The sequence below is a fragment of the Haemorhous mexicanus genome, chromosome 1 (assembly GCF_027477595.1).
Source record: "Haemorhous mexicanus isolate bHaeMex1 chromosome 1, bHaeMex1.pri, whole genome shotgun sequence".
Lineage (NCBI taxonomy): Eukaryota > Metazoa > Chordata > Aves > Passeriformes > Fringillidae > Haemorhous > Haemorhous mexicanus.
The window spans coordinates 153,277,142-153,287,859 of record NC_082341.1 but is presented as its reverse complement, the minus strand read 5'-3'; the positions used below and the strand labels follow the sequence as shown (position 1 = coordinate 153,287,859).

The following is a 10,718-nucleotide window of genomic DNA, read 5'->3' as shown; positions in this document are numbered from 1 at the left end:
AGCCCGGGAGCCCTCCTCCCCTCGCCCCGCTCCTCCTCCGCGGATGGGCGCGCTGTCGCCGCCCGGCTCCCCCCGGCCCCGCCGCTCCGCCTGAAGAAACTTGGGACGGCGGCGGCCTCCGCCTCCCCGCCGCGCCCCGCCCGGGCTGCGGGCGACCCTTCCCCGCGGCGCCGCGCCAACTTCGCGGGGGGACCCGCCCGCTGCAGGACTCCGTGCCGGGGCCGTCGGCCCCTCGGCGGGGGCCCCCTGCCCCTGGCCTCGGTGCTGGGGAAGAGCGGGGGGTGCCCTGGATGGCCCTGCGCACTGGGACGGCTTGGTTTGGGCAGGTCCTGCGCAGAGTTTCCCGGCTTCAGGGCACCTGGTCCCGGCGCTCCAGCAGCCTCCTGTGCCTCTCTTCTTCCCAGGAGCCCGAGCAGGCGGGCGGGGAGCGACCGCCGCCGCAGCACAAGCTGCCCCGGAGCGGCGGCAGCGGCGGCGGGCGCCGCCGGCCCCCCCGGCAGCTGCTCCCCTGCTGTAGCTGCTGCGGCCTGTCGGAACCCCGGGCGGCCAGGGGGGGACATGGTCCCCTCACTCGCCCCTTGCTGGCGGCCATGAAGAGGCAGAACGTGCGGACCCTGTCCCTCATCATCTGCACGTTCACCTACCTGCTGGTAGGGGCTGCCGTCTTTGATGCCCTGGAGTCCGACAACGAGATGCGGGAGGAGGAGAAACTCAAAGCCGAGGAGATCCGGCTCAAAGGAAAGTACAACATCACCAGCGAGGACTACCGGCAGCTGGAGTTGGTGATCATGCAGTCCGAGCCGCACCGCGCCGGAGTCCAGTGGAAATTCGCCGGCTCCTTCTACTTTGCTATCACGGTCATCACGACCATCGGTGAGTGACTCCCCTCGGGGAGACCCTGTGGGGCCAAGGCCGGGGCTGGGGCAAAAACTTTCCGGGCTGGTAAAAAAGGGAGAGGGGCAGGGAGGCTGTGGCATGCAAGGGTGTCTGTGCTGGATGAGTCTTTTTGCTTCCGTCCCATGTTACGTAATTTAATGCTATTCTTGGGCACTTGTTGGACTTGAGGGTGTCCCGCACCTCTTCTCCTGGAGATGGATTCTCTGTCTCTTGTGTGACTGGAGAAGAAAGAGTGTGGCTGGTCTGGCTAGGGGCATTGGCACTGGCCAGGTGGCTACCATGGTGCTGTGGCTTGGATGGAGAGGAAGAGGGAGGAAGAGGGAAGAGGCAGAGTGACATTCGTGGGGTTCCCCTCAGGAAGAAGGCCCTGTTGCCACACTCCTTCTTCCACTTTAAGAGACATGGGGAAAACTTAGGCGAAAAGCAGCTGGAGGAGAATGAAAATGATGAAGGCATGGGAACTGGATCAGCTGGGAAAGCCCTTAATGTAGCCAGGCATGGATAGACTTGCTTTTGCAAACTTTCTTTTGGAGTTGGCAAGAGCAGTGGTGGTGGTTCCCACAGCTGTGCTCAAACCCTGGGCACTGACAATGTGTTCCTGGAGTTTTTGTTGCAGCTGTAGCGTCTCATGTGACAACAGGTCACAGTCTGCATTTCCCCTTTTTGGGACATAGTCTGCCAGGCAAAATGATGCCTGCTGTCACATCCATGCTGCCCAGCTTCCCAGATGTGCTGCTTCCCAGGACAGTCAAGGGGCAGTCAGTGGACATAGCCACAGTCGGTCATTTTGAACTTCCCTGCTTCCCACAGCTAAAGCTGAGAATTTGTCACAAAGTTTGCTTCTCTGCCATAAAAATAAATACCATGGTGACTAGAGGCTGCGGAGTGCACACTGAACTGTGCTACAACTCTGGCTTTGGCTGGATGAGCAGGTTCACTTGTGCTGGTTCTGTGTTCTTTAAGGTGGGTTTACTAAGGCAGTTGATAATGTTTTTCTCCCAGATCTATGGAGGTCTGAAAAGACCCCTATAACTCAGTGGCTAATAGTGCATTAGACATAACAGGACTTGAAAATAGTTCTCTTATTAATACAGAAGGACTTGATCTTTTTGCCATGTAGGGACTGTTACAAGAAATTTTCACACTGCCACCAGAAGATACTGAGTTTTCAGCAGAACGTGCTGTCCACTGCACTTTGAAAAGTGTCTGCTTATGTTTGTATTTTACTTTATTTTCCTGGGGCAGTAAAAAATTTCCTTTGAAAGACCATCTGACAGTATAAAGCCTCTTTGCCTTTACAAAGATAAGATTTTTAAGTGTTAATTTCCTTTACCTTTCTGTTATTAGGTATATTAATACAAATGCATATATTATCAGGTTTAGAATATAAAGTAGAATGCCACTTTGGCTGATGATTTGTGTTTCCTGCTGTTGGTTACAATGTCAGAACTCTCTTTCCTCCTTTGACCACTGAGTCTCTCTTCCTCAACCTACCTCTTGCCACTTGTGTGTGCTAAGTGAATACTGCTCTGTTGTGCTCCTCTGTGTTACAGCAAGCCTTCCACACACCCCTGTGTACTCATGGTGCCCTGTACTCCTGCCTAGGAGCAGCCTGCAGTACTTGCTGCGTTCTTAAGCTCTGTTGCTGACAGGTAGAAAGGGCTGTTTGTGCAGTACTTTGCTGTTTTGATGGTATTTTACCCATAAACAAGTACAACCTGCATGGGAAGTTGTAGCATTTTCTCCTTCAGAGGGCTGGGATTTGTTTAGGAAGCTCGGAGTACCTCAGAATGCATTGCTGTAGACAGAGGTGCTTTGGGATGTATGAATTGTTTAAATTTAAAAATGTGTATAGCAACAGGGAACCACTGGGAGGAAGACTGATAATAAAGAATGGTGCAGAAAGTTGCAGACATTCTGTAACAATTGTTCACTTGGGAAGCTGTGTTTTGGGAGGATATCTGATCCGTCTTTCAAAAGTTTATTAATAGTTGCTCTCTGCATCTTGCCAAATGCAATTCTATTTTTTGTGCCATCTCTTCAGTACTAAAGTGGCTTCATGATGTTATCTGATCTACAGCTAGTCTGTAAAAGTAAGCATGGAAGATTTTTCTTTAATTTCTTATTTATCCTAAACTAATTTGTTTCGCAGATGGGAAAAACCCCAAAAAACTACTTTGTTAAGTTCTTAGAAAAATAAAAGTTATCTATGTTTCTTGTCAAGGGAGGTGACCTGAAATATTCATATTAATATTTTGTGCTGGCTATTTCTTTTCAAATTTGTGTGTATGCTCTCATATACATCTTTCTCCCTCTAAAACCTTCCGGACAGACTTCCAGAAGCACGTACAGTGGGGTGTGCACTGGTGAACCTGCTTTACTCAGTATGTACTCCAGCAAAAGTGTGTCTTAATCATTGCTGGCTGACCTTTAAAAGAGAATGAACAAAGACCTTGCCTAATCTGGAAGGGTACCTCTATCTCCACAAAACATCCTTTCAGACAAAGCAGTGATAGGAATCGGCGGACCACAAAGTCGAGCAAGATGCATATGGTTGCAGACTAATTTATGTCTAACTTATATCTAACTGTGATATTGCCATGCTAGCAACATGTCTGGAGTGATTACCCCTTCACTGTGCTGATTTCAACTACTGTGGCTTTAATTTAATCAAAGGTGTTCATGGTTGGTCATGGCCCATCAGTAGCCAGGAAGAAGCCAGTGCTTCTCTTCCAGTGCCAGGGGACAGGTCCAACAGTGTTCCCAGACCATGGAACAGGTGCCCCATTGCCCCTGAGAAATGGGGCTGAAGGGACAGCTCTGGTGCTGAAGGGACAACTCCGGCAATGCCCCCAGTCTGCCGTGTTGAAGGGACACCTCTGGAGTGTTCCCTGTCCGTGGTGCTGGAGGGAGAGCTCCGGCAGTGACTCCTGTCCGCGGTGCTGAAGGGACAGGGACAGCTCCGGCAGTGACCCCTGTCCGTGGTGCTGAAGGGACAGCTCCGGCAGTGACCCCTGTCCGTGGTGCTGAAGGGACAGCTCCGGCAGTGACCCCTGTCCGTGGTGCTGGAAGGAGAGGGACAGCTCCGGCAGTGTCCCCAGTCCGTGGTGCTGAAGGGACAGGGACAGCTCCGGCAGTGTCCCCAGTCCGTGGTGCTGAAGGGACAGGGACAGCTCCGGCAGTGTCCCCTGTCCGTGATGCTGAAGGGACAGGGACAGCTCCGGCAGAGCCCTCGGGCTGTGGCGCTCGGGTTCGGTTCCCGTCCGTCGCCGCAGCTCCGGACTCCCCTCCTCGGGCAAGCTCTGCAGCTTGTTGCTTCCCGTGGAAACGCATCGTTAAAGACCTGTTTGGAAGGGACCGTGAAAACCTGAAAATCTCCCGTGTGAGGCAAAGCACTGAGATTTGGTCAAGTCTCTCATTTCCTTTAATCTATGGTATTTGGCTTTTATTGGCGGATGGTTCGGGGTTACTGCTCACTTTTTAAGCTGAGTATTAAATTAAAAAGTGAGAGCTAATCAAGTATATGAAAACAGGGTTTCTTTTTAACCTGGGGCAAAACATGTGTTTCTGTTCCTCAGGTGCAATGTTCTTGTTCTTTCTTTCTTTCCTTTTCTTTTTTTTGCTTTTTCTTTTAAACCAACACAACAATGGAAAGGTTGACAACAGCAGGTGCTGCAACACTCGATGAATCTGCTCCTAAAATCAATTAGCAGAAAATCCTCTCCCCCTCCCCTTCTTCTCCCCCAGCTTCTACAAAGTTTTGGCTGTGTTTGAATTGTGTAAAAGTTTTTAGGGGATCAAAAAGAGTTAATAAGCTTTTTTTGGCTCTCACCAGGTGCTGCATTCATTTCAGGACTGTTCTTTTTTCAGAGTGAGCTAGAATGAATTCCTATCCATTTCCACTTGCACAGTCAAAATGATGAAAAAGAGTGGTTTAATGAAGTTCTTCATCCAGCTATTTGTCTTTTATGAGATACGCTGTAGAATATGCCACAGAGTTCATCTAAAGGCTTGATACTATGAATAAAAACACCACCTTCCAAAAACAAAGGCTTGTTTCTAGGACTTCTAGAAAGATTTAATGCCCTTTTCTATAGGTCATCAAACTGCTTTTCTGTAAGCAGGTGTCAACACTGTCAAAATGTGTTATTGGTACAGATACCGCTCTATCATTTAGGCCTTAAAGAGTGATAGCTGTACTTGATTTAACACCACCAAACTCTAGTAAACACTGAATATTTCTGGAGGCTTGTGCAGAATGTAAAGAACTGAAAGCTGCTTGTGTCACCCTAAATTGAACTGGAACAACAAACAGATTGAAAATTGCTATTCATTTATTTTTTCCTGAGAAGTGACTCTAAGGGGAGGAAAATTAAGGCAGCCTGTGCTGTGAATTATTAGTCTCTTTTTGTAGCTTTTAGGCCTCTGTTTTCAGTTTTGGACCTACTATAAGCAGTGAGTGAACTATTCAGATAAAATACTTTTTAAAAGAATGTTGTGCAATACCTGTAATGGTGAATGGAACATCCACCTATTGACAGCTGGTTGGCTGCTGAGTAGCCAAACACTCAGGAGCTGTCTGCATCCAGATGAGGACATTTCATACTTCTGGCAGATGGTGTCCTGACAGGGAGTTTGAACCTGCATTAATGAACTAAGCAAACACATGCTTAAATCCATTTTGGGAGAACGGTTGTGTCTCCGTGTTCTTTCTCTGCATTGTTTTACCCTTCCATAAAATGGGTGTAAAAACACCAACTTAGTGGTGCAGTGATGTCTCTAATTTGAGTTAGAAAAAGACGGAAGTATTCTCACTAGTGAATTATTTTGTCTGTTGCTCCTCTTTTAAAACTAACGTCTGGTGTTTAGAGTCTGCTCTTGGTTTTTGATGGATGGTAATATTTAGAGCCAGTCCATTGAAAAGGTTTGAGTAGGGAATCGTGGCAGATGGACAACCTGCAGTGGAAAGAAAGAAAAGAAAGGAAGGAAACAAGACATGTAAGGGAAGAGATTAAGAGTAAAGACACAAATGTCTTGGTCAATTAACTGCAGCATTCATGACTTGCCAGGACCATGAAGGTCATATCTTGTTTAGAAACCAAACAAGCACAGAGTAGATTAAGCCAATCAATTATTAATAAATTCAGGTGAAAGCAGAGAGCAAGATTTTCTGGTGAGACAAATGCTTGTAGATGCACTGAAGTAACAAATCTCTTCATTCATGCCATCTGAAGTTTAGTGGAGAATACTGGATGCTGAGGACCTGAATATCTGCTGGTGGTATCTCCAAAGCAAGAAGGAGGTCTGCTTCAGTGAGCCCCGTGAAGATTGACTGCGTGTGGGATTTTTCTCCCCTGCAAAACTAGAATAGTCTGGAAGATTGTTTCACACTATATTCTTTGTCTGATGAAAATTAAAAATAAAAAAGGAAAACAGAACCAGAATAGCATTCTGACAACCAAGGAGACTTTGAGGCTACTTTGCTCACGTTTGTGGATGGAGTTCTTGCATTCTTGAAAACTGGTTTTGCAATGATACCTCAGATTCCTGCCAGAGGCACTTTAGCAAAAGCTTTTTAAAAATCACTGATAAACAAGTAAAAATTACAGCTCAGAATGATGTTGAGCTGCAACTTTCCACAGTATGGCTTATTGGCAGTGCAAACATAATAGTAAGATTTGGAAAACAGTTTTGGGGAAATATTGAGAAACCTCTGACCTCTGAGCTAGGTGGAGGTGTCTGAAGATTTCCTTAATGTAACAACACTGGAGAAATTAGTGTCTTGTAGTTTTTTAGGATTTGGTGCTCTTTCACTTCCTCCTAACTATTCATAACTTCTTTCTTTACCTGAAGCAAGTGAGATTTAGATTAACTCTTCCCTGCCGTCAGGATGGTTGTGTGCAGGTCGAAACTGCCTGAGGAGACTGCTTTAAAAAGAGATAAGACAAAAATCTCCCAGGAATGAATAAGCTGCAGCTGCTTTTGCCTTTGGGAAGGAAAATGGACTGGCTGACCTCTTGAAGTCTTTATCAGCTGTATGTCCTATAATTTTTTGAATCTTCCTTTTTTTTCCTGCTTCTTGAGACCTAGTAGTTCTTGGGTCAACTTATTTTTCTTGAGGAAAACCACAAAGATATTTGAAATTCTATTTTCTCCACTTTATGGTCTTTGCTTATTGATTATTTTCCTAGCCAGTAGACCCATTTATGGACCCTTGCAAGTGTCAGAATAGAAATATCTGTGTTTACCCATGGTCAAGGTTAGAAGCTAGAGGTTTTGGTAAGTGTTTTGGGAAAGAAGTTAGTTGAAGGAGAAGATGATCCTGCTGATACAAGGATGGCAAGCAGAGGTTCACAGAGCAGAACTGGGAATGAAAGAAGGTGTTTTTGACTAAGAATAAGGAAAGAAATTTAGCTGTTGGCCGTGGACTTATGCCTGCTTCAAATAAAAATAATAAAAACCTTTTGCTTTTTCTTGGGACAGCTTCACAGCTATGAGGCTTGACCAAAGGAAAACTGATTAATGGAGAGCTTCCCTGTTGGACACCATGAGTTTTGGGACAGATGCTGCTGGTCTGGCACGAAGAACAGCCGAGAATGCTGTTGTGTTTCCTCGAATGTCATGTGAGCTGAGGTGCTCAGTTCCTTCAGTGTCGGAGCATATTTCCCCATAAATGCTGAAATCCTTTCTCATGGCTTTGAGCTGGAGCTGCACAGAACTTTATATTCAGTATGCTGTACTGACATTAGGTGATTCATCTTCACAACACTTCTGTGTAAAAATTATCCTCAGTTTAGAAACAAGAAGAGAAAATGACTTTCTGAAGATTCAGGTTGGGAGCTATTTCTAATTGCCAAACTGCTCACTTCTTTGTCTTTTGGATGACATGGCATGAGTTTACAGCCAGATTGAACAGTGGAGATGAACCAAAGTCAGAGATCCATAAGGAGTTCAAGGTGATACTGGCAAACTCCTGCAGCCTGGGTCTTCTGACATGCAGTAATAGCAGAACCTGGAGCTTTATTTCATGAAGGTTCATGGGCTGTTCTGGCTAATTATCTCTGTTATTACTATGTGTCTTCTGTCAAAGGTTCTTTAGGCTATCAGATATCCACTTGCTATGGATTTAACTGAAGGTCCTTGGCTGGATATAGTTAGAGGCCACATAAAAGATCCCCTTCCCCTCTAACAGATACTAGCAAGGACACTTACTGGTGATGCAGAACTAATGAGTCCTTGATGTCTGTAAGTGGAGCTAAGAGGTCACTGTGGACTTGCAACAGATGTTTGCTGTGTGTAGCAGGCCTATTCTCCTCTTTCTGGATAGTTTTGGATGAAGCCATGGACTCCTTCAGAAATTTCACCCATGGACATTGCTGCAATGCAAATCAGTTATAATTTGTTATTTTCTCAGGATTATAGTTCGTGGAATCTGCTCATTTTAGGTAGATTTCCACGCTACTGATACCCACCAGGTATCTCTGAATTGATTAGCTTCAACTAAAATCGATATTGCTGGTGTTGTAGCTGCAACATTTCCTTTGATTAAAGTGAGAGTGTCTATGGACACCTCCTCTATTAAAAAAAATTGGCAAAAAAAAAAAAAACCAAAAAAAACAACCAACAAAAATCCCAAACCCAGAAATAAAGGCCTGATCCAAGGTTTATTAAAAATATCTTGAATAACAGTTGTTTTGGATCAAGGCATTATTTGACAAGAATTCTTCAATGCAAGGAGCTATATTCTGTAGAAAACCAACTAATGGAAAATATCTTAAAAACAGTTTCCAAATTTATTTATTTTTAATAATGAAGTTGACTTTGACATTTAAACAGATTTGTATATTTTTAATTGAAAGTGAAAGGCTGAACTTACATGTCTACTGCATACCTCAAACTTGAGCAAAGAGAAATCTTGAGGAAGAATGTTGATGTTGTTATTCTATTTTTTTTGGTGGTGTGTGGTTCTTTTCTTGCTGTTTGTGTGTTTTTCTTACTTTCATGGCTTCCAGACAGTTAACAACCTCTTCTGATCTATCCCTTTCTGATCCACTGAGATGCTTTTCTTTTTTCTCAAGTGTAATGGGCACTTATATTTTTTCTGTTTCGGGGGAAGAGTCCCTGAAGTTTCTTAGCAGTTTTTTTCTTTTTAAGGAGTTCAGTGACTTTTTTTTATTAATACCTGGCCAATTGCCACAAGAGGCTTAAGCAGTTATCAGTTGGTTAAAGGGTTCAATATCCTCTTTAACTGCTTTCATTATGGAGGTGATTAGGGCATGCCAGTGAAAGGAATCTCTCTATTAAGGGCTCCTGTATTTGTTACTTATTAGGATGATTAGGAGGGAGCAGACTGCTTTGTCCTTTCAATTCCCTGCACCAGAAGGAAAAAAAGAGCTTCAGAGAAAAGCAGGCAAGTAGTGGGGTTAAAATGTATCTGATGGGAAGCTGATGGTCTCCTTGCTTTCCCATCAGAGAAGAGGACCTTCCTTCTCAGGCAGAGGAATTTAACAGAGGGCTTGAGGGCACAGATTGATGAATGAAACCTGCTGCAGCTCTCTAATTGTGTAGTGCAGGAGATTAGCTCTAAGGAAATGCTCACAGACTCCCAATTTAGGGATATTCTTGACATTTTGAAGGGAAGATAGATATAAGGAGATCCACTCCCAAAGCAGTTGGCAATGTCAGCAATTTCAAATGTGTGCTACTGTTAACTCATTACAGGGATGTTTTGGGTGGAGATAGAATATTTTATTTCTTCCACTCTCTTTTCTTTTGATGTCCTCTGGAGAGGATGTCCTCCTCCTATGTTTAAACCAACATGGGCTATGGGAACGGTGTCAGAAATAAATGTTGTAACAAACCTAAGCCGCTTGAGTTTTGATTTGTCACTCTGCTGCATTTCACACCCACATGGAATTTCTCAGGACCAGACACAGTAGGAAAAGGTGTCAAATATTCTTCTTTCAAAGGGATATATCTCCATTACTTGAACTAATGAGCAGTTACTGTTAGTTGTTAGTAGTTTGAACTGTTATGGTGAAACAAGGCTGACTTCACTCAGTGCAAACAGTGTTTGCAGCAGTAATAATTTCTAAAAAATCTGCAGTTTGGTGCTTAATTTAACTTTGCTCTGGATACATATAAAGTACTGTACTGCAATAAAATGAATTCCAGCACCAGGAAGGACATGGAGCCCTGACCATAAGGCTCTGCATGCAGGCTGTGTCATGTAAGATACTGCATCAAAAATATTTAAAAACGGTTCATGAAATAAAGATGATTGAACTCTCCATTACAATCTTGCATCAGAAAAACATCTCATACTTGTAGAGGTGACTTGAAGTCTCAATGCTGGCTCACATTTTTTCTGGCCTTTGGGGACTTCTTGGGCTTCCAGAGTAAGCCATGAATTTTAGAAGAGTTCCTTACAGAATAAAACATATTGTATTTTCTGCTGAGAACTAGAAGCAGTAGAAGAATGCTCTTTCAGCATTATTCAGGATCATCACATGTACTAAGCTTTCAAAAAAACTGGATTGCCCCAGACTGCCAAAGAAGAAAAAAAAACCCCTGTATTTTGGGATGTGGTAGTCTGGAGACCAACATTTGGGGAGTAAAAGTCTTTTCCAACATTTAAAGTTATCCACCCACCATCACTTTGACATGTCCTCTAAAAACATTCCTGATCTACTGTTTGTTTGCTTGTGGACACCAAATATGTCTTTGGTTTTGGTTTGTGTGGGGTTCTCTCTTCTCTTCTCTTCTCTTCTCTTCTCTTCTCTTCTCTTCTCTTCTCTTCTCTTCTCTTCTCTTCTCTTCTC

At 44.4% G+C, this 10,718-nt stretch overlaps 1 protein-coding gene across 1 annotated transcript in view; it reads left to right on the top strand.

Moving 5' to 3' along the window:
• The first annotated feature begins 290 nt into the window (after positions 1 to 290).
• KCNK9 (potassium two pore domain channel subfamily K member 9) overlaps positions 291 to 10,718 on the top strand; it is an 88,851-nt gene continuing 78,423 nt past the window's right edge. The window contains exon 1 of the mRNA XM_059858817.1: positions 291 to 873. Coding sequence (XP_059714800.1) covers positions 291 to 873 — 583 coding nt within the window. The remainder of the gene's footprint in view (positions 874 to 10,718) is intronic.